The 24618-nt window shown below is 40.1% G+C and overlaps 1 protein-coding gene and 1 long non-coding RNA gene across 3 annotated transcripts in view; one reads left to right on the top strand and one right to left on the bottom strand.

Annotated features, from left to right (window-relative positions):
- LOC135321694 (uncharacterized) overlaps window positions 1–24618 on the top strand; it is a 205728-nt gene that overhangs the window by 32779 nt on the left and 148331 nt on the right. For both annotated transcript variants that reach the window (XR_010381681.1, XR_010381680.1), the window contains exons 3-4: window positions 11832–11904; window positions 13471–13542. This is a non-coding gene — a long non-coding RNA (uncharacterized LOC135321694). The remainder of the gene's footprint in view (window positions 1–11831; window positions 11905–13470; window positions 13543–24618) is intronic.
- Window positions 1221–24618, bottom strand: part of COL28A1 (collagen type XXVIII alpha 1 chain) — a 152347-nt gene continuing 128949 nt past the window's right edge. Inside the window, exons 30-34 of the mRNA XM_064487550.1 lie at window positions 24502–24538; window positions 22339–22893; window positions 20624–20781; window positions 9360–9496; window positions 1221–3164 (exon numbers count right to left, since the gene is read on the bottom strand). Of these exons, the coding sequence (XP_064343620.1) occupies window positions 2990–3164; window positions 9360–9496; window positions 20624–20781; window positions 22339–22893; window positions 24502–24538 (1062 nt within the window). The 3' untranslated portion in view covers window positions 1221–2989. The remainder of the gene's footprint in view (window positions 3165–9359; window positions 9497–20623; window positions 20782–22338; window positions 22894–24501; window positions 24539–24618) is intronic.

Raw genomic sequence — 24618 nt, 5'->3', positions numbered from 1 at the left:
AATTATTTCTGTAATAACTTTTATAAAGTGAGCTCTAATATTTTTTAATGAGAGAGATGCAGAAGCTTCACACAAGGAGACCTGCAGGTTGTCCCTGGAGCATTGGGATTTCATTAGTCACATTTCAGATAAAAGGATGAACATCCAACTCAATATTACTGCATGTTTGCATATCAGTTTTCTATATGGGTAAAGTTGTGAACAGCTTGGAAAAGGAACACAAGTACTTCTGCTTCTGGCAAAATAGCAGGTTAGATACTCTGAAGGGTCTTTCTACTTTCCAGCAACCATATGGTGACTAATATATGCTTTTCAATGCATTGCTGGGCTTCTAGGAAATAAGAAAATACCCAAAGCCCTCCATCCTACAACAGCAACAACAGCAGCAAATGCTGTATGGCCGTCTGTGTAGCGCAGAACCACTTTCATGCTGAGACAATTGAAAAAGACGAAGGGAAAACGATCACCTGGAAATCACCAAGGTGCTCATAGGCTCGTAAGGAAATACCAGGCATGAAGATGGGCATCTAGAGAGGTACACCCAGCACCAGATCAGGATTTTTTTTTGTCCTGGGCGAGTTTCCCACCCAAGAAAAGTAGCTGAGAGGCTGAGTGGCATAAACAAGGGAAAAAAAGTGCATTCAAATTGAGAACTTCTGTTCACTTTTTAAAAGTTGAGTAGAGTAAAAAGACAAGCCACGAAGATATTTGCAACACAAACAATGAGTAAAGAATTCAATTTCGGAATATATAAGGAACTCCAGAAAGTCAATAAGCAAAGACAAGCAATTCAATAGAAAACTCGCCCCCAATTATAAACAGACATTTCACAGAAGCAACAGCACAGATGGTAAATAAATATGGTAAGATGTTACCAGAGAAAGGCAAATTAAAACAAGATACCATTTTACATCCACAATTAGCAAAATGAAGAAGTCTGACGATACTGTGTTGAAAAGAATGTCAAGCAATAGAAACTCTTATACACAACTGGTGGGAATTTATAATGAATTCAAATACTTTGGGAAAAAATTTGGTATGACACATTATTTTTGAAAATTTACATATCCTACAACCCAGCAATTCCTGGCGTATATACCCTAGAAAAACACTAGTGCATGTGCACCCAAAGCCGTGCGTAAGAGCATTCATAGCAACACTGATGGAATAGTGAAAAAAATTAAATAGAAACAATTTAACATAGACGAGGCAATGGTTAAATATGCTGTGATATATTCATGCCAGTGTTATACAACTGTGAAAGTAAATGAGCATGTATGAATTGCAATGTAATAACAGCAGGTGGCAAGGACTTATGTATTATGAAACCAATTTTTTACAGCTCAGAAAAACCTAAATAATACATTATTTAGGAATACATTTAGATATAGTAAAACCTGGGAATTATAATATTGAATGAAAGTGGCAAATTGCAGAAGACTTGAGTATGACACCATTTTTATAAAGCTCTAGAATAAACAAGACTATGTATTGTTTAAAGATGCATAGAGATATATGTGGTTTTACATGTAAAAATACATATTAAAACCAATAGCAAATTGAAATGGTAAGCACAGATTTCACAATGAGATATCCCTGGCAGAAAGCAGGGGGTTGGGAAGGTGGAAGGCAGACAGGAATCTTTAAAAGAACTGGCCATGTTTAGTTTATTCTCCATGTGATGTGTTCACTGGTGCCCATCTTACCATCATGTTATTTAAGTTACAAGTATATTGCATATATTATTTGGTCGTATCAAATATTACACATTAAAAACATAAACTGTACAAAATTGTTTTTCTAATGTGGTTGTTCTGCCAGCTCCTCCTTCCTTGGGTGCTCTTTTGTGTACCCCCAAACTTGAATGAGGGTCCCAGGCCTGAAAGAAGAGGAAAGTGTGTCGTGAGATTATATATACCGATGCTGTCTGAGCTCATCTCAGAACCAACGATCTTCCCAGACTGGATGTCACAAGATTATTATAAAATGACAGAGCCAATTCTCTACTCCTCTCTTGGGTCATATTTCAAGTTGGTGGCTCGTTTTTCAGTGTACACTCTGTTTTTAATATACTCTGCTCAAGAGTGGATGTAGGCTTCAAGTAGTCCTTGGCTGTCAAGTGCCTTCCCATCTCACCCCGCTAAAACTGAAGTTGCATCTGTACATTTTAAAGGAGGGATGGAAAAAAATTCCTTTGTCTAAATTACAATTTTCATTTTTAAATATACAGTTTAAACATACAATAAAGGCTTTTCTTCCAATTATGTTGGAAGAGTGAGGAATGATGGTCACTAATAAATTTAAGTCATTTTGATTCAGATTTCTTAATCACTTTCAGAGCAAGTAAGGCAAAACTTAACTATCCTCACCACCTCAGCTCCTATCCCAGTGCCTCTCATCTCTCAGAACCACTCCATCTTGCTGGGTTTCCCCTAAGCAGATATCTTTCTTATCTCACCATCGTCTACATGAAAACATACTCCCATCACTTCTAATGCCTACAACCAACTCCTTCCCTACGAGCGAACTTGCTACCAGCAGGGCTGTGGGGGTGCTGGGGAACTGAGGTGAGTGCGCAGGACTAGGAGTCCAGAGGGAGTAGGGGTGGTCTAGGGCAAAAGTTTAATCTGATGTAGTACACAGCAAAGGAATGAATAGCAATCAGAACCACATTGCAGGTGGTGAAGGAGAATCTGTGTGTTGAGGTTACATAGCCCTGAATCAGACCCCTAGCTCTGCCACTTTTTAGTTGGGTGACTGTTGAGAAGTTCCTAAACTTCTCAGAATCTCAGCTTCTTCATCTGTAAAAATAGTTAATAATATCTATGTCCTACAGTGGGATTTGACTAAGGTTATAAATTGTAAATGCTCAGTATGTGCTCAAATATGGTGTTTTATTGGTATTGGGTGAATGTTGAAATTATAGAGGTTCTTTGTAGGCTTGTTGATGGAGACGTAGATTTGACTCAGTAGAGGTTGATTTACTTGCTCATCCTTGAATGCAGGTTTCCAGACATTCCTTTTCACTGTTGAATCTATTTCCTGAGCCATTACAGCCACTGAACCAAAAGCGGGCACAGGAGTTGACCTGTTTGTCATAATACCATCGAACCACATATTCGCCACAGTTTCCTGGCTGTAGAGGTTCCAAACATCTAGGATCTAGAGTGAGAAAAGGATAACGTGTTACTATAGGTTTTTCTTTCACCGAAAAGATGAAAAGTAAAAGCTCTATGAAGCTTAGTCTCCATGCACACTAACATGCCCACTAAGAAAATATGGTTCTAAGTTAAGGAAGAGTTCCTTATTACCCAAAATATTTCCTCAACTATCTGAAACTCTACTATTAGATAGTCATTCCTTTGAAAACATAAACATTTTTTATCTTCATGAAACTCCATTAAAATACATATTTCCCCAAAAGCATAATACTGTGAGCCTTCATTGGCTAATACTCTTGTGGGGATTAACTGACAGGAGAAAGATAGGATTTCTTCATTTACTTTGGACTTGATTTGAAATCAAATTAATATTTGTAATGGAGATAATTTCACCCTTCTGTACACATTCCTTCCCAGTTTGTTCACAGGAAGCACCACTATGATCACATATAATTGTGCCTACTAGAAAAAGAAAACATCTTCAAGTTACAAAAAAAGGTAAAATAAAGGGCTCTTTCTTTTTTTTATTGAAGTGTAGTTGACTTACAATATTATATAAGTTTCAGGTGTACAGCGTAATGATTCAGTATTTTTGCAGATTATACTTCATTATTGATTATTATGAGATAATGTCTGTGATTCCCTATGCTATCCAGTATATTCTTGCTGCCTATCAATTTTATACATAGTAGTTTGTATCTGTTAATCCTATACCCCTAATTTGCCCCTCCCCACTTCCATCTCCACTTTGGTGACCACAAATTTATTTTCTGTATCTGTGGAGTCTTTTTCTGTTTCTCATATACATTCATTTATATTACTTTTCAGATTCCACATATAAGTGATACCATACAATATATTTATCTTGTTTGCCTGAATTATTTTACTAAGCATAGTATTCTTTAGGTCCATCCATGTTGCTGCAAATGAAAGAATTTCATTCTTTTTATGGCTGAGTAATATTCCATCGTGTATATGGACCATATCTTCTTAATCCAGTCATTTATTGATGGATTACTGCTATGTCTTGGCTATTATAAGTAGTATTCTATGAACACTGGAGTGCATGTATCTTTTCCAATTTGTGTTTTCCTTTTTTCCAGATAAATACTCAGGAGAGGAACTGCTGGGTCACATTGTAGTTCCATTTTTAGTTTTTGAGGAACCTCCATACTTTTTTCCATAGTGGCTGCACCAATTTACATTCCCACCAACGGTGTGCAAAGGTTCCCTTTTCTCCACATTCTCTCCAACACTGGTTACTTATAGACGTTTTGATGATAGCCAGTCTGACAGGTAAGAGGAGATATCTCATTGTGGTTTGGATGTGCATTTCTCTAATAATTAGTGATGTTGAGCATTTTTTTATGTGCCTGTTAGCCAGCTGTATGTCTTTGAAGGAATGTCTATTCAGGTCTTCTAACCAGTTTTTGATTGGGTTGTTTATTTTTTTCATATTGAGTTGTATGAGCTGTTTATATATTTTGGATGTTAATCCCTTGTTGGTCTCATCGTTTGCAAATATTTTCTTCCTTTCTGTAGGCTGTCTTTTCATTTTATTGATGGTTTCCTTTCCTGTGCAAAGGCTTTTAAGTTTGATTAGGTTTATTTGTTTATTTTTATTTCTTTTGCCTTAGGATACTGACCCAAGAAAATATTGCTATATGTCAGAGAATGTTTGGTCTATGTTCTCTTCTAGGAGTTTTATGGTTTCAGGTCTTCCATTTAGTTCTTTAAACCATTTTGAGTTTATTTTTGTATATGGTGTGAGGGAATGTTCTAATCTTGTTGTTTTACATTTACTGTCCAGTTTTCCCAACACCACTTGTTGAAGAGACTGTCTTTTCTCCATTGTATATTCTTGCCTTTTTTGTTGTAGATTAGTTGACAAGACGTCTGTGGGTTTATTTCTGGGCTCTCTATTTTGTTCCATTGATCTATGTGTCTGGTTTTGAATCAATACCACACTGTTTGATACTGTAGCTTTGTAGTATAGTCTGAAGTCTGGGAGAATTATACCTCCAGCTTTGTTCTTTTTTCTCAAAATTGCTTTGGCAATTCAGGGTCTTTTGTGGTTCCATATGAATTTTAGGATTATTTGTTCAAATTCTGTGAAATAAGTCATGGTTATTTTGATAGGGATTGTATTAAACCTGCAGATTGCTGTGGGTAGTATGGGCATATTAACAATATTAATTTTTCCAATCCAAAAGCATGGGATATCTTTTCATTTCTTTGTATCATCTTCAGTTTCCTTCATCAGTGTTTTATATTTTTCAGAGTATAAGTCTTTCAAGTCCTAGATTAATTTTATTCATAGGCATTTTATTCTTTTGGATGCAATTTTAAACAAGATTTTTTTCACTTTCTCTTTTTTAACTTCTCTTTATGATATTTCATTATTAATGTATGGAAATACAACAGATTTCTATATATTAATCTTGTATCCTGAAACCTTACTGAAGTTTTTTTCTACTAGTTTTTGGGTGGAGACTTCAAGGTTCTCTATATAGAGTATGATGTCATCTGCAAATAGTGACAGTTTTACTTCTTTTCCAGTTGGATACATTTTATTTCTTGTCTATTGTGGCTGGGACTTCCAACCTTACATTGAACAGAAGTGGTGAGAGTGGGCAGCCTTATGTCGTTTCTGAATTTAGCAGGAAGGTTTTGAGCGTTTCACCATTGAAAAGCTATAGGTTTGTTATAAATGGCCTTATCATATTGAGAAATGTTCCCTCTATACCCACTCTGATGAGAGTTTTTATCATGAACGTATGTTGAATTTTGTCAAATGCTTTTACTGCATTGATTGAGATTATCATGTGATTTTTATCCTTCCTTTTGTTAATGTAGTATATCACATTGATTGATTTGCAAATGTTGAACCATCCTTGTGACCCTGGAATAAATCCAACTTGACTATGGTGTATGATCCTTTTTATATATTGCTGGATTCAGTTTGCTAATATTTTATTGAGAATTTTTGCATCTATATTCATCAAAGATATTGGTCTGTAATTTTCTTTTTCTGTAGTGTCTTTTTCTGGTTTTGGTATCAGAGTAATTATGGCCTTGTAAAATGAGTTTGAGAGTGTTCCCCTCCTCTTCAATCTTTTGGGAGAGTTTGAGAAGGATGGGTATAAGTTCTTCTTTCTGTGTTTGGTAGAATTCCCCAGTGAAGTCATCCAGTCCTGGATTTTTGTTTGCTGTGAGTTTTTAAATTACAAATTTAATTTCACTACTGGTGATTTGTTTGTTCAAATTGTCTGTTTCTTCTTGACTCAGTCTTGGCAGGCTGTATTTTTCTAGAAATTTGTACATTTCTAGAAATTTGTACATTTGTTCAATTTTTTGGCATATAACTGTTCATAGTATTCTCTTGCAATTTTTTTTGCATCTCTGAGTTTTCAGTTATCTCTTTCTTTTCTTCTAGTGAGTCTGGCTAAAGGTTTATCAATTGTGTTTATCTTTTTAAAAAATCATTGATCTTTTCTATTGTTTTTAATCTTTATTTGTTACCTCCTTATTAGATTCTTTATATAATGCCCTTCTTTGTCTTTTTCTAGACATAGGATAGACATAGTTTTTGCTTTTCTGAGAAGTTCTTTAGCTCTCCTTCTATTTTAAATGATAATCTCGCTGAGTAGAGTATCCTAGGCAGCAGGTCATTCCCTTTCAGCCCTCTGTATCATGCCACTCTCTTCTGGGCAGCAGTCTTTCTGCAGGAAAGTCAGATGATAGACTTATGGGGATTCCCTTGTATATGACTCTTTTTCTCCTGCTACCTTTAGAAATCTCTCTACGTTTAACTTCTGCCATTTTAATTATGATAAGTCTTTGTGTGGGTCTGTTTGGGTTTATCTTGTTTGGGACACACAGTGCTTCCTGTAGCTGGATATCTGTTTCCTTATTTAGGTTTGGGAAATTTTCAGTCATAATTTCTTCAAATACATTTTTTATCTCTTTCTCTCTCTTTTCCTTCTGGAAACCCTTTCACACAAATGCTGGCACATTTGATGTTGTCCCAGAGATCCTGTATGTTGCAATTTCTTTTTCCACTTGTCTCTCTGTTTATTGTTCTGGTTGGGTGATTTCCACCATTCAGTCTTCCAGATCACTTATGTGTTCTTCTCTATCATTTATTCTTCTATTCATTGCTTCTAGAGTATTTTTATATCAGATATTGAATTAACAATTTTTTAAATGTATTTTTATTGAAGTAAAGTCAGTTTACAATGTTGTATCAATTTCTGAATTACCTATTTTTGATTGGGTCTTCTTTATATTTTCTAGTTCCTTTTAAAAACTATCAGTGTTTAGATCAATTCTCTTCTCTAATTCAGTCAGCAATTTTATTACCAAAAATTTGAATTCTTTATCTGGTAAGTTGCTTATTTCTCTTTCATTATTTTTTTTCAGGAACTTTTTCTTGGCCTTTTCATTTTGCTTGGCTTTCTCTGACTCTATGAGTCTAGGTGAAACAGTTACCTCTTTTGGTCTTGAAAGGGTGCTCTTATGTGGGAGCATCTCTGTGCATACTGTGTGTACCCAGTGCCTTTGGTGGGAGAGCTGGATTCAGTGTGGAGGCCAGCCGTGTCTTTCCTCAGGGTGTGCTGGCAGCTATCACCTGGTGGGGGGTGGGGCTGGAGATGGAGGAGCTAGAGCTGGAGCTGGTTTGAGGCTGGACTTCTTCTCTGCTCTGTGGTCATCAGCACCCTGTTGGGGCAGGGTTTGCGCCCACCTTTCTGGAGCAGATGCCCTAAAGGTCAGGCTTGAGCAGGCTCTTTTCCCTTTAAGTGTGTTTTTTCCTTTGCCCCACTCTGGGATTTTTGCCTGAAAGGAGGGAAATGTTAAAGCAAGTGAGGTTCATGTATTCACAGAGTCCTGATGCTCTGCCTGTGCGGGTGTCTGTGGGTCCACTCAGATCCAGCGTGTGGTTGCATCTTTTTTCCTGTCATGGCTGCCCGGATCTGGTGCTAGGCTGTGGTATGGAGTGAGCAGGGCCAGAACGTTCCCTTGGCTTGGGCTAGGGTGTGCAACAAGGTAGTTGTGGGAATTCTGGTAATTGCGTTGCCATCAGAAGTGTGGGCTGCTTCTAGGAAGTCACTTGAGTAAGTACCAACAATGGTCGCAACTGTGAAGGGCTCTCTTTATATCACCGTCTCTTTTTAAAAGAGCAACTCTTGTAGGGCAATGAAAATATGACCTTCTAATGTCAGTTTAAAAATAAGTTTCAGAAACACACTATACCAAAAAGTTTTTTAAAAAGGTAAAGGGGAGCTACAACAATGAAGCCATTTGTTAAATCCCTTTTTATTTTGTGGTATTCCTTAGTGCTTGATTAGTATTTCTTACCTGAGGAAGTGATTCCAAGGTGAGAAAAGCCTCAAAAAAGACCAAATAGGTACTAATTGCTTGAGACTTGTGTTCTGTGAGACAATTGATATGCCATAAGCCTCAATAACAACACAAGCCCTTTCTTTATGTCCCATAATCATTTCCCTGGATTTGGAGTTATGTCTCAATCATTTATTTTCTAAAACTAACCTCCAAATCTACCTCTTAGACCAAATGGAAATAGCAGTGGATTTTCACTGCCCCTACTCTAAAAAACAATTACTAAATGATGTATATCATGTAACTTGTTGTCAAGCCAGTCTAAGCTGCTTTGGGGCAAGGGTATTATCTCTCGTGCAAGTTCTTTGAAAAGTATGCATATAATAATTAATTTCTATAGATATGAACTCCATTGAAAATATGCTGATGAATTGGAATTCAGATTTTAGCTTCTAGCTAGATTCCAGCTTTCTTCGCTTTCTACAATCCAGGGGTCAAAAATTCAGATAGGGAGTGGTAGGGGCTATGGTAAACATGAGAGCAGAATCCTCTCTAAAGGCATTCACATTTTAAAAAGTACTAGTAAACACTACAAGAGCTTTACAATTTTTTATTGACCAAATTTATTCCACCACCAGCCAATTTTCTAATTCTATATGTAATAAAATGAAAAATACCTTTGTTCTCCCTGTTTAGAGTCAAAACGTTCTCTTTGGATGAGATTTTAGAAACCATCCTTTCTGGGCCTTCTTCACATTATAGATACAGCAGCTGATTGGCAGATGTCTCTTACCTTTGTGCGCCAACTTTTCTGGCTCTAAGTTCAAAACAGGACTCGGAGTTCTGGTTTCCAGGGTCTCTGTCTGATGTTCAGGGGGCCTGAGCAATGGCCCCTGGCGGGTGGCAGCCTCAGGTGAAGGAGAGGTGGCCAGGCTGTCAGCCCAGGTAGGCTCTGAAGGCTCATTCTCTTTGTCCTGGGTTCCAGGGACACTGACCTACACCAAAAATTCAAATTTTTGAGTCTGGTGATACCAAGTCAAAAAAGCTAGCTTGCTTCTGGGAACACTGAAAGAAAAGTTCAGCACTGCTGCTTCTCTCCAACATTTCAATATTATTTCAATAAAAGTTCAGGAATAACAATTCTCCTCTATATCACGTATCCTTGAATACCTACATTATGGATTTCCCGACCACCTCATGCAAGTGTAGTGTGTATACACACACACAAACACACACACACACACACACACACACACACACACATTTCCCACTGCCAGGCACAGATGTTTTCCAGAGAGATCCACATGCAAGGTATGGAGGATATGAGTTTGGGAAGAATTATCTTCATCCTTTTCTTAGTCATTTGTATGAAGAGGGATAATAACCACTTATTTCTTTGACCTTTTTTCTTCATGGCCTTTTCCTCTCTATTTCCTAACACTAGAGAACTGAACAATATATTCCCAAATATCTACCATGAACTCAACCCATTTTGAGGGAACTGGAGTGGCAGAGGACAGTAACCAGTTAAAATAAAAACAACAGCAATCACTTCTCATCTCATCCGATTGTCCAGACCCCAGCAAATGCCAAGTACTGCAGGATGCTTAGCTTCTAAGAAGTTCTGAGAAATGTATGCTAGCTAAGGAACCAAAGGGTGTAATTTCAAAAGCAAGTTTTCTGAACTAAAATTTCCAAGTTCATCTAAATTTATGATATATAATGAAACAAGGAAGAAAAGGTGTTTTGCTTTAAAAAAAAAAAAAAAGTCATGTCAGTTATTTTTGACCTACCAGGAGCTAGGTCAGAGTTTTATGGGACCCATTAAATTCTTTTTTTTCCTGTCTTGGACCCCAGCTTCATGGAGTTGAATCGATCATTCATTTCAGCCCTAACACAGTGAGGTCATGTCTCCTTGCAAGGCCCACTCTTGTTTATTTGTTTACTTTTTGTTTCTTTGTTTAAATAGTCAAATCTGTGAACTAGGTAAAGTCATTTTTGATGCTGTCTTACCTGTGGTTTCTGTCATCCTGTGACCAGAGCCAGCTATCATCATTAGCTGCTCTCTGCCACCTAAGCTGTTCAACTATTTTGGATTCTGTACACACAGTGGGGCAGGGCTAATCAATTCTGTTACTCATGGATGTCTATTTTCACAATGATTATCAGAGTAAATATTTCCACTGGAACTGGTCTGGTCATTAGCCTACATGAAGGCCACTCAATTCAAATACAGTAGCAACTTTTCCCTAGCCCCCAAACACGCCTTTTGGTACAAATGGAGGTAAAACTGTGGGTCAGTTGGCATTCCTCTTTCTTTCAGAATGATCTCATGTATACAGATGATGATTTGTATATGAACTTCTGTTACACTCAAAGAACTAGAGAATTTTAAGGTTAGAGAAAACCTTCCTCAGTACCTCATTTTCTATGGGGGAATCTAAAGATCCAATTAAAAGCTTACCCAAAATAATTGATAAGTTAGTGGCAAAATCAGAAATGCCTGTTTCAGGAAAGAAATACTGGTTTTTTGGGTGTGTTTTTTGTTTTTTTGCTTGCACAGATTTCATTTTAAGCAAAATATAAGTAAAAAGGAAAGCTTGACTGAGGAGTGGTTTATCAAACATAAGAAAGCCAACAGACACTAAACTATACTTCAGATATATACTACCTGTCAGATGAGAATGTTCCTTTGAACAAGTGCTTTGGGCAGCATGGTCCTCATAAAGGAATTAATGCAGCCTTGAAATCACTATCTTGTTCAAGGCTTAAGGCCTCATAAGTTACTCTTTACCTCTTATAAGTTTAGAAGTGTGTGTTTTCTTTCTCAACCACCTCATCATCTGGGAATTTTGACCACGAAAGCATTACACCTCAGGTTCTAGAACAAGTGAAAATTTCTTTCTCATAAATGAAAATACTTTTATCTTTTGGCTCCATGAGATTTCACTTTATATAAACAAATACATAACTGTTAGAGTTTGCCATTTTTATAATTTTCTGAATTACAAAAGCACACATGTTCATTGAAGGGAATTTAGGAAATCTGGACAACCAATAGGAAGAGATTAGAGCTCACAAGATGTTCCACCTCTCAGAAATAATCATTGTTGATATTCAGGTGATTTTTCTCCCTAGTCTTTTTTCTATGTGCATATGTATTTTTTAACAAAAAATATACTGTATGTTTGTTTTTCTTTTTTTAAATTTAATATATTATGTTCCCATACATTTTACTGTGACTCTATTAACACCATTTTGAATATAGAAATAACTAACTACAATGGCCCTTTTAATATTTAATTTATCTACTTCTTTTTTTTCTCTTAGAAATCACATGGCTGATTCCTGGTCAAAGAACACACATATCTGAGCCTTCTGAGACAAAGACTTCTCCAAAAAGGTTGTACCAATTTGCATTCTTACTAGTCAGTGTCTTTCCTTAAACTATCACCATGTACTAGACATTATGATTGGGAAAAGAGATAAAGGTTGATAGGTGAAAAGTTCTTCAACTGATCTGTATTACCCTGCCGCAGTCTGTCTCTCCTCTCACCTTCCACTGCTCCCAGCACATCTTGCTGTGACCTTTCATTCCTTTCTCTTCTTCATTCTGCCTCAGGCTCTCAGGTAAACCCTCCCACTGCAGCCCAGGAAAAGCTGGTCCCCAGCAGCAAACCTTTCCCAATAACCCAGTCAGCACTAACGCTGCCCTTCCAGAAGGTCCTTCTGGACCTGCTCTATACTTGGCCCTGATCATGCAGAAGTTAACCTTTAATCCTGTCCTCTCTGGTATCATTTCTTATTTCCTCTGTGTAAATATCACCTCCCTGATAACAGAAATTAAACCATGCCACATTTCTCTCTCCTCCTTCCTGCCTCTTTTTCTTTGTATTGCATAAAAGCGCAAATGGTAGCCACTGGATAAATTCAGAATGGGCTAGAGAGAGAGACAGAGAGACAGATGCAGGGTTGGGGAGAGGAGTCATTATTCAGTTCCTCTAGGATTTAATGTCATTATTTGAAACAAGAGGAGATTAGACCCTAACATAACTTCCAACCCTGAAAGTGGGACTTAAGCAGCTCCAAACTTTACTGGTAGAATGTGCACAAAATTCATGATAGTGGCTGATTCTGGAGAGAGGAGGAGCAGGAGAAAGAGACTGAAGGAAAGCAGCAAGGACCCTATCTGAAGCACAGTGATGAACTAATTGAAACATCAGTTATGTCTGGGTGGTGGGCCCTCAGATGTTTGTTGTATGCGTTCTCTGTTTTGCTTTGTTTTTTAACAAATCTTAAGCCTAAAAACAATAGGCTGCCTATCAGCTCTGCCCATGTTTGCTCTCACCACACTGGCCTGTCTTGGAGGAGATGAAATGTCCCAGCTCCAAGCAGGGCTCACACAGTGAAACGTGGAAGAGGAGATAGGGGCCCGTGAGGGACCAACACCTGGAGGCCAGGGCTGCTCCTTGCAGCTGGACAAGCAGATCTATTATCCTCAGTCCCTTTCAGGCTTAGAGCAGATCTTTAAGGGAAGGAAAGCAGATTTCAAGTGGCATCCAAGAACGTGAATGTAAAGGAGGATTACTAAGAAGGCACCACACAATTTCAGAAGGTCGTTTGGTTTCTGATTTCCAAACATTTTCCTCATAGTCCATTACCCAGAACCTTGCATATATTATAGACAGTCTCTTCAAACCTGAGCTCATGTCTTCTCCGGATGAATGCTAATGATCAGCTACATTAACCCATGTGCTCAGACTTAGTTTTTCATGGCAGCACGGGTCCAGGGGTCTTCCCGTTGGCTGTGGGCATTCTGCTCCCACTAGCCGGTTCCACTGCCAGTGCCTCAAGGTGCCTGGTTCTGAGGCTTCTGACCTTGACTGACTCTTCCCAGATGATAACACTTCTTTGCCAGGTCACTCAGCACTTGAGCACTTAAGCTGAATGCTCTTTATTTGCATTTGAGGTTGCTGAGGACTGTCAGGAACACCTTGCCTTTGAGCTGCGCCTCTCCAGATCGCCTGCAGCCTTCCTGGAGGTAAACCACAGGATTTTATTCTGTTTAAATTCTTTCATCCTTTAGTACAATGTCTTACATTCTGGCATTGCCCAGTAAAGGTCTTGAACTGTTCTAACCACATACTTTTATAAAAGGAAGGATATTCTGGTAATAATCCCTTATTTTACAAATGAGGAAATGGAAACCTTAAGAAATAGGTGATTCACACCCAGTGTCAGGCAGCTATCAGATCTCATTTCTAAGATGCCATTCATTGTGAGATACACGATAAATTTTGAGTCTAAAAAAAGACCACAACATACTAAATAGATACATCTCAATCTCTGAAATAATACAATAGGAAAAGTATAAACTTTGGAGACAAGAAAATAAAGGATTTAGCTTCAGCATTGAGACTACAAACCAAATTTCCTGACCTCCAGATCTGGGATATTTTTTCCAGATCAGTGTGCAATACGTTATTTTTTTTTCTTATCCATAGGAAAGGAACATCTTAACATTCTAGACGGCTAATAGGTCTATTATTAGCAATATATGATGCTTACACAGACATACAGCAACACTAGTAATTAGTTGTTATGCAGGGTTTTATCAAGAAGAATTTGAATTTGACTACCACAATGAAAGTATTCATTTTATAAACAAATAAATTATGGTATTGACCAATAAAATCACATCTGTATAATATATGTGGCTTAGTCAGAGCCACTTACAAGTAATTAGGTCTGATTTCAGGATGTCAACTTGATTTTCGTGTCAGTGGAGAAACTAACATTAGGCTTAGTCCCAAGCCTTTTGAAAATTTAAGTCCTTGTACTTTGAAAGTATTGATCAGGCCTTTGAATAGGCTACTTCATCCAACAGTGAGTGTAATATGAATGAGAAACCTATAAAAATTTACTTCAGTAGGATGTAAGGAGGAAACAGCGATATACTCAAATATGTATGTTATTTTTCTTAATCTACTGTCATGGAGGCCCAGTACCAAGTTAAAAGAGATCCCATGGTACCATAGACAGGTTTTTAAGAAAGTTGCCAAGATGGGATTATATCTAAGAGAACCAATTCAATGATGTGTTTTTTAAAAGAGTAAAAAAATAAATAAAATGACACTATCAACAAGTAATGGATAAGCTGAGGAGGATATTGAAAAGAGAGATGGGACAGGAGTTTGGAGACATATTATTAATACTGATAAGAAATGATGAGACCCTGATCTAAGACAGCAGAGGATTTGATGAGTAGAAAGGAATTAAGAGCTTAGTTAAAGGGATGATGAGAGCAGTACCAGTGAGTGTGGGAGATGAAGTAAGAATGGAACTACGGGCCTATCCCACACTTTTTGCTGGGTGCCAGGCTGGTTGGTGGGACTACACACCTAGGAAGGAAGTCTGGAGGAGCAGCACTGTGAACATATTCCATGTTGCCCATTGGACACCCAGAATAAAATGTGCACAGGCAATCAAAGATGTGAATCTGGGGCCCAGGACAAAGGTCTGGATCTGGGAGGCAGGTTTGAGAGTTGATAGCGTATGTGGCTTTAGAACATAGAAGGAGAATGTGGAACAAGAAAAGGAGCAGGCTGAAAAGAGATCTCAGAAAATTTGAGTTTAACATTAAAGCAGTAAACAGAGAAAGAGAAACCCTAAAAACAATTGAGAAAGAATGCTCAGAAGGAGGACAAGAGGAGAGAGGACTCTCAATATTAAAAAAAAAAAAAAAAAAAGCAGCTGGCAGGGTGTTATATGCAAAAGAGAAATGAGGTAAGAAGGTTGTGTTAAGGACTTGGCAATTCAAGGCTTATTGCTAACCTTTCCAGCAGAACTTCAGGGCGTACTGGAGGCAGTGGCCTGAATTCAGAAGGTTTCACAGGGGAATGGAAGTGAGGAAGTTGAGAGCGAGAGCCGGAGGGAGACGGATGGAAGGAGTGACAGAGATAGCAGAGACTGGCCTGTGGAATAATTTTATTATATAAAGATAGAGAGAGAATAGTAGTAAGAGGGATATGTGAACTAAGAGAGGGTTGGGGGACTTTTTACATGGGGGAGTCCCAAGCCTATCTACTGACTCCAGGGGAGAAGTCAGAAGTGTTGGCAGGAAAGGGCACCATCTGAAGAAGGTCCTGGACTTGGGAGGGGCAGGAGGGAGTGGGTCTCAGAGCCCAGCAGGGCACTAACAGGAGTCACATCAGAATTGAGGATGGAGCTCATGGTCAGGTTGTAGGATGAAGGGATGCATCCAATTCCAATATCACAGCAGAACCTGCCCAGGGTTCCAGTTCCTGAAAAAATTGCCAATAGATCCCTAGTTTCAGAAGTGGCCTCCTTTAGCTGGATCTTGAGAAGGAGTGAGAATGAGTAAGGGTTGTAGGGAGAGGAGAGTAAGAGATGGGAGAGATGGAAAGGGTGAGAATTGAGATGGAGGGGTGTGTGTGTGTGTGTGTGTGTGTGTGTGTGTGTGTGTGTGTTTGACAATGACAGGAGAGGAAGAAATGAGGCAAGTGGGACAGGGACCAGGGATAGGGTCTCACTAAAAAAGAGGATGGACAAAGGTGGGGGAGGATGGCCAGTGAAGTCAACCTGCTGTTAGTTTTCTGTAATTTACATGGGTGCAGAATATCCATTTATTCCATGGAAATTGGAGCCTGCATCCTAGGCTTAAGGCTGGCATTGGACCCTATCACATAGAAGGAGGGGACCAACAGCTCCCCCTTTTCCTCCACCACCTCTGTCCACCTCCTGCAGGAGCTACTCAGAGGGACTCCTGCCACATCAGCCTGCCTATCTCCTTCACTGGGTTGCTATGGAATCACTCCTCATTGGAATCCCACAGCCTCTTTTTTACAGAGAGGAAAAAATCTTTGCTGCCAGTTACCCAAGTTATTTGCAATCTATGAACAATTTTTCATAATACAAAAAAGGAGCTTTATGGAAAGGGTAGACAGGGCTACTGTCCTTTCCACTCTTTTATGGGGCAAGGGGGTGGAAATCTAGAATATTTTTATAAGAAACCAGCTCCAGTGAATAAACACCTGTGCATTCATGTTGCTTTATTTATTAATATATTTAGAATGACAAAAAGTGACTTCATGCAGGAAATTAATATACTTATTTGCTTAATGGGCCATTACTGGATATAGGCACTTGGTCTGATTAAATGATGTTTACTTGACTTTACTGTCCTCCTCCCATTTGTATCCTGGAAATCTTTCCCCAACTGGCCACAGTCAGAAAGAATAAAGGAACATGAAGTGCCAACATTGCTAGTTCCATAAAAAACAAGGACTTTTATGTATGCAGTCTTTTTAAATAACACTATAATTGAAGCCTTTCACTGAAGAAAATCCTCAGATTTCTCTTTTAGCCTAACAGTTGGCATAGTATTCATCTGGTCAACAAGTATTTATTGAGCATCTATTATGTGCAAGACGAAGCACAATTTTAGGTCCGGAGAGACACAAAGTGGAATTAGACACAGATGTCCTCAAGGAATTTAAATCCATTAGGAAAGTTAAGGTACATACAAAAATAATTATTAACAACATACAGTGTGAAAAATCCCAGAAGAAAGTATAAACTATCCTGAGATTTCAGGAGCAAGACAGAATAGAATGGACGTACACATTTAGCCTCCCAAGATAGGCCTGAAAGGGTAACAGAGCAGGGGTTGTCGAAGTGTTATGAACTTGGTGGAACCTGGGAAATCCTTCTGTTTTCTGTGTTTCCCAACACATCTGTTGGTAGATGTTTAGTGGACATGATGCTCATTCCGCAACTAGGCAAGTCCTTCTAAGAGGAAGAAACCCATTGACTTTGATTTCATTAAAGTGTAAATAATGGTCATCAGACTTTTCCCTAAAAGCAGATTTTGATAGAAAGAAGAAGATGGAATACAGAGCTATGTGTTTTAAGGAATGATGGAAGAGACAACTGAGAAAGGAAATAGAGACACAAAAAGGGAACAAGGACTTCTGAGATCGTTTATTTGTTTTGCAGTATTGCCTAGGGTAGCTTGGGGAACAATCTAAGTATCGAGAGTTTTTGACAGATTCACATTACTTGAGATGTTTGAATACTGTAATTATACTCTTAGATAAAGCTGGGTGTGCCTGCACAGATATATAAATATGTTCTCGTATTTATGTGTGTATATACATTGTATATACATATGATGGAGGTATACATGTGAGTGTAAATGCATATATGTTTATTCAGGCTAAATATCTATTAGGAACATTCATTGTTTCAAAATTCAGTCTTGCCTTGGTGCTTCTGCAAAGAGAGCAGAGTGAAAAGGTCTAGAGATAAGAGGGGCTATCCAAGTTCAAGTTCATTGAACGCTCCCACTATCTCAGAGGCCAGCTAGGGAGACCCAACTGATGCTTCATTTCCCACTGTGTGGCTTTTGGTGTTTTAAATCCAAACTATCTTGGATGTACTCTTCTTACACCCTCCCCACCCCCACCCCCTCCCTCTCCAGCTACTAGAATGCTTCCTCATCAGAATCTATTATCACTGGTCTCTCAAGGCCATCTGACTTCCTGGGTCATGACACCAGAGGCACAGGGTCCTGAAGTGTCTCATTCTGTGTCATAATTGCCTTGGATGTCCCTCAGCCACCTGCACTTTACAAACTAATTCCACTGTCTCCCTTCAAAAAACCCTAACCCTGCCTCTTACAGTCTCCATCTCAGTAGATGGTGTTTGAATTCACCCCATCTCCAAGCTAAAAATCCAACTGTCACCCCCAGACCCTCTCCCTAACCTCCAACTCAATCACTAAATCCTGTTCACTCTACCCCAGAAATGGCTTTCCAGTCTGTGCCTCCTTTCACTCCAGTGGCCCCGCCTTAGTTGGAGGCCCCATTGTCCCTCACCTGGACTATGACACCTCATAGTCCAACCTCCAGTCTCCTCTCCTCCTCCTCCTATCGCTCTTTCACACTGCAACCAAATGTGACCGTATGACCCTTGCTTTAAAACCATCTGTTTCTTCCTGGTTGCCTGGCTTGTGGATGGAGTTAAGCTCCTTAGCTTGACACATGAAGCCATTCATAATTAGTTCTCAAACTATTTGTCCAGCTTTAGCTCTCACCATTCTGACACACACACCTTAGGCTCCGTTAGGACTGAATTTGTTCTAATTTCTTAAAATACCATGCCCTTGGGAATCCCCCTTCGCCCACATGTTCCCCCTTCTTGGAATACCCTTCCCCCTACTCTTGCCTTGAAAAACTCTTACTTGTTCAATGCCACCTCCACAAGCCCTGAAATTAATTGCCTCATCTCTTGCGTTTCATCCATAGCTCTGCTAACGCTGTTAATACTTCTTGTACCTACCTACCCCCTGATAGACCATACATTTCTCTTGGGCAGGAACTGTGTCTTAAGAGCCACCACCTAGCACTGCAGTAAATGATCAGCACATGCCCCTGGAATTAACTGATGATGATGAGAGCTCAGCTTAAGCACCACTTGCCGGATGAACCTGAGTTTGCTCTTGGGTAGAAAGTCTGTAGAAAGGGACATGGATTAACTAGAGGAAGGACAAAGTGATAAGCCACACAAGCAGGCAAGCCCCAGGAGCATTCTATGCTCAGGAGGAGACAGACTGTGCACATTATTGTCTGTGATTTACTTTAAAAGGCTCGGTAAAGACCAGGCTCGGCAAACCCCATGGGCTAAATCTGAGTCTTCATCTGTTTGGGGAATAAGTTTGATCTGAACACAGCCATGTTCATTCACTTAAGTACTGGCCTTGGCTGCTTTGCACTTCAAAGGCAGAGCTGAGTCATTGCAACAGAGATCACAGGGCCTACAAACCCCCAAATATTTGCTGTATGGCCCTTTACAGAAAGGGCTTGTTGAGCCCTGATATAGACCATGTGGTAAAAATGTGTGTGTTAATTTCAGGCTACAATCCAGGGGCAGTCTGTTGCCCTCATTGGAATTACCCATCCTGAAGTGCCTTAGTATTTAATCAAATAGAAATAGAGGCCTTTTTGTCTTTTTTGAACGTAATGTAAAAATTTTGAGTCCTGTAGTCTGTCCCCGTAAGAATGGCATCCTAGCCTGACTCCTGATTGGTCCTGGGTCCACCCACTGATCAGAGGTTTCCCAGGGCCTTGGTTCAGCTAGACAGTTAGCTGAATCCTAGGCTAGAATATTGATGCACTTGATGACAGTCAATCTTTTATGTCCGTGAAGGCTTCATAAACACATAAGCTTCACAGGGACTTCACTGAGCTTACAGGGCAGGGGCACTGCTCTGTGTCTGGTTGCTAGACGATGTCCAGATGTTTGGCAGAGGTCAGTCTACACCTGCTTTACTTGTAACTTGGTAGGGAAGAGACTACAACACTCACTCACTAGTAAGAATGAGAGGCTCTCCACTTTTCACCTAAAAAAACTTAGCAGTTGCTTGTAACAAGATTGGCCGAAGCCAGTGCCCAGAAGCTTGCTATTAAGACAATCACATTTGTCTCAGTACATTCAGGAGGTGTTTCTTTCATGCACATGTGATTGGGGAACTCTGAAACACAGCATCGATCTTGCACCATATAGACTCCGAGCCTCCCTCCCCGTTCCGCCCTAGGCACGAGCAGTGGAAGCCAAGTGAGCAAAAGTGTGGCTTAGAGGTTGGGAGGGTGGCATGTGGAGCACGAGAGCACTTGGAAGGAACTTGAGTAGGTCCAAAGTGGAGAGTGGGTACACAGATGGATGCAGGAGAATTGTGGCCTGGTACTAAAGGAACTGCCAAGGATGGCAAGGGGTGATTCAGATAGTGTAGTGTTAATCTGCTCTAGTGAGCATGATTACTTTGGGGGTGGCAGGGGTGGAGTATAAAAATATTATTTGCAATGTTTAATTAAAAATTATTGTAAGATATGGAAATATTTTAGAATCTCATGTTCATGCTCACAAGCCCCAGAAGCATTTCAGAACTAGAAATCAGGAGACAAAGTGTTACTATTTAGAGCCAAGGACTTGAAATTAATACATACCTCAGCTGGTTCTTGACAATGCAGGGCAAGTTGGTATTGGATGTAAAACAGACTGAATACACAATTTTACGTTCACAAATTAAGGCAGTTACTTACAGACTCAGAAATCTCTTCCTGGGGCTCTGGAGTGGATTCACCGAGTTCTTCCCCTGATATCCCCAATCCGGGTTGAAGCGATGGGGAACCCAAAACTTGAGAGATGTAGGACTCAAAATCCTCACAACTCTTTTTAAACAATTTTTGCTTCAGGGTATCTTTTAAAAGAGAAGTAGAAAAGAGGGTAGTGGGAGCAATGAAACATTACTCAAAACCTGCTCAAGAGATCTTCTGCGCTCTCCTTAAAATAAATAGACACGTTCCCCTCACTTGAAGTCAACCACTAGGGGAACTAAGTATTAAAGCATTTTTACATCACCTGTAAGGGGCCATTGAAAATAGCTTAATTTAATTGAATTATATATGATAGCTCAAACAGGCAAAAGAACGACTCACATGGTTTTTATCCAAAGCATCAGTTGACTGCCAACTACTCTGTGTAAGGGGCAAGTCTTACCCATAATAAGTTTAACAGGCAATTACCTCTGGTTTAGGGAATTCAAAAGGTCAGCTACACCCAAATTATATCTCCTGACGAGAACAAATTACTAACTCCTTTGGTTAAGATGATAAAGCTCTTCAATGACTAACCTGTAACTTGTCTCTGAAATGTGTAATATTTCTGGCCATTCTAACACTTCAAGAGCCCAGTGAGATGAAACACACAAGATAAACCCTTTAGGCACCCAACAGGGTGTTAAGGAAATGGGAACCCAGGTTGGAAAGGTCTGGAGAAAGACAGAAGTGGAAAGTGAGAAGGTTCTGAGCGTAGTCTGCTCTTCTTAGGGCCAACCATGCTGGTACTTGGGTACCCGGGAGCAGGAGGCGGTAAGGAGGGCCTGTGCCAGGCCACGTCAGGTGCCCTCCCAAATGGGTGGAGAAGGACGGATGGGGTCAGCCCCAAACCTGCAAACACATTAAGTATAAACCTTACTCATTTCACAAGCCTGCCGGGTGTGGGCCACGACAGAATGAAATGATCAGCTTCCAAAGAATTGGAACGTTTCATTGCAAAGTAATACTGCAGCACTTTAATCACAGGTGAGTCGGTGTCTTAGAATGCCTCATTGGGAAACAGCAATTCTCGTGGAAGGGCAAAGCAGCTTAGGGAAACCCATCAGGTTAGTGCTGACTGTATGATGAGTATTCAAAATGCTGTTCTTTAAGATAAGCTCCTGACATAACCTGTTTACTCTGTTTTCAAACAAACAGAGATAGGACATTATCTGTCTATAAGAACAGAGAATAGAGAATAGAATAGGATAATCCCTGTTACTGTGACTCTCATTTCTTTAGGTCACCATAATTTTTTTCACTCACTGTACACACTTAATTCCCTTTGATTCTGTGGTTATTTTCTGCCTTGCTGCTGGCTCGCTGCATCTCTTATCCAAGTTAGGAAGTGTTTTGAACATGAACGAATCTCAGCAATGCCCCCAAATCCTATCCTTTCTTTTCATCCACATCCTTCGATCACAGATAACCCAGTTCAACAACTCCAAGGCCAACTCAGCACTTAGCGCAAGTGAATAAAGACGAGGGCTTGTACTCCCTGGACTCAACGATACTAAGCGTCTTTACCTCCTGAAGTTACCGTGTTACATGCTGGTATAAGCCTCATTGGCCGCCTGATTTCCATTTTTGGTCAGAATAATTCAGAGATGTGGGACTTGGAAGGACAATGTAAATTCCTTTCCCCTGGAGCTGAGTCTTACCTTGAAGGGTAATGAAGTCATCAAACTGGTAAACGTGCTCACTATCCGGGTCGGTAGCAATGAGATTCATTTCTTTGTGGAACATCTCGAAGTTGGGGTCATTTTTCTTCACCACCCCAATCACAAATGTCTCCACTTTGGTGTCACTGGCATTCTTCACCACCTTGGTCAGATTCTTTTCATCACGGGTATCTGTCTGCCCATCAGTGATGACCAAGGCCACCTTCTTTACACCCGGCCTTGCTGCTTCAAACATGCGGTTGGCGGCATGAAGCGCTGTGGCCGTGTAAGTGCCTTCCCCCAGGTACTGCATGTCATCCACGGCCCGCTTCAGGTCGTCCTTGCTGGAGAACTGCGTCAAATGGGCCACCTCCTCCACCTTATGGCTATAGTTGATGATGCCAATGCGGGCCTTGGTGAGGTCCAGTGCAACCCGGTCAGTCAGGGTCTTCACAAAATTTTTGATGATCTGGAAGTTCTCTGGCCCCACGCTTTCTGAGCTGTCAATCACAAACAGCAGCTCTAGCGGAGTCTCTTTGCATTTACGCCCACAACCTAAAACACGAATGTTGAGATAGGAGCACAGTGGGAATAAAAATTAAAACATCACTGATTGGTATCAGATTGGTGGGGGCGGGGGAGAGGGGCAGGGATGAACCAGAATCTCGGATCGTAACCTTCCTTTTCTGTGACTGTGAACATGGTTGACAATTGTCTCCCTTCTGGTTTCTATACCTGACTTTTTTCAAAAATAATATGCTGCCCCAAAAACTCCCACCAAAAAAATGCTGTAGAGCATAAAATAATAAACCCCTATGTGCAAATTTCTCAGATTAAAAAATAAAACAGTATTTTAAAAGAGCTGGCATCCCTGCATGTGCCTTCCTGATTCCAGTCCCCTCCCTGTCTGTGAGAGAGAACCACTCTTCTAAGCTTGCTCTTTATAGTTTCACCAATTGTATGCACTGTGAATCTGAAAGCTAGCATTTCAGTCTTTAGCCGTATCCTTGTGTGAAAATGAACATTTGCTCATTGGCAAGGCCCGTGGATAAAGTCATGGGGTGAAACCTTTTAATTGTGAGGGAAAGATTAGGGCCTTTAACAGGACACAAAAGTAGCTGCCCTCGGCTACTTGAGTCGATGTCCCCAGTCACCCGCAGTGATCACTAAGGTGGCTCTTGTCTTATCAAGGAGGCCAGCAGCCCATCCATACTATGAAGCTGTTAAAAGGGAATGATCTCAGAATGCTGGTCAATAAACAACTTCTCTTCAGGGTTTATCATTCAGAGCAGTGGGCAGAGTCCCTAGGCAATAAGAATGATCAGAGTCCACTGGCATATTTGTAACCTCGTGTTGGCCAACAGCCCGACCGCAGCAAACCGTTATGAAACTGGGTGCTATTTTCACAGGGCTTCTAGAACTCAGAAGCAATGTCTAAAGTGGCCTGTCACTGTAGAGGGTCCCAGACTGGTTCTTATGATCCAGTTTGGGGGAGATGCCAGTTTGGGGTTCTCTGTATGGAAGGGTAGTCATATTACCGCCTCTGTCCATTTTAAACACAACAGGGTCTCTTATCTTCATTACCCATTTATTGCTTGCCTTTTGGCTAAACTTTTTGCTTTACTTTCATGTTCTGGTAATTCTATTTTAAGTGTATTTCACCACAGAAGTGACTCTGTCCTCTGGCCTTTGCCGTGGAAGGCACTCTAGACACAGTGCTCAAAACTCAATTTAGAAAGACTTCTTGCTTCAGGAGAAACACAAACCTGATCCTCACCAGCTGGACTGGACCTCAGTACTGGTTAGGCCCCTGCAATCATGTCCCCCTTGTTGTTCTTTCCTTTCCCAGCTCAGGTCAGTGTCACTGAACACAAAGGAGCTCTGTGCTAACAGAAGGCCTGGCTGCCCACAGATCCAGGCCCATATCTTCACGCTTCTTAACCACGCTGGGAAAAAGATTTTCTTTTCTTAAATCAGGATTCCTACTGCCCCTCACACTGCTTCCTTTCAATGTCCCACTGACTTTGCAAATATGCTTGCACCTTTCCCATGAGCTGTGTAGTATATATACATCTTCTGGGTGGACACATTACCTTGACAACACAGAACAGAGTAGGGTTGGGAATTTAAAGTGGTGTATTTTTCTTGATAGCCAAATCTTACCACATATTTCAAAAATAAGTTTGATAATTTCTTCTTTCTGGAGGAAAAGAGGAAATGTATTAATTGCATGAGCATAATATTTTTTCCCACAGTCCTAAAAGATATGTCTTCTTACAA

This window comes from Camelus dromedarius, chromosome 7 (genome assembly GCF_036321535.1).
Source record: "Camelus dromedarius isolate mCamDro1 chromosome 7, mCamDro1.pat, whole genome shotgun sequence".
NCBI lineage: Eukaryota > Metazoa > Chordata > Mammalia > Artiodactyla > Camelidae > Camelus > Camelus dromedarius.
The sequence above is the reverse complement of the archived record's forward strand: the minus strand, read 5'-3'. Positions and strand labels throughout refer to the sequence as shown.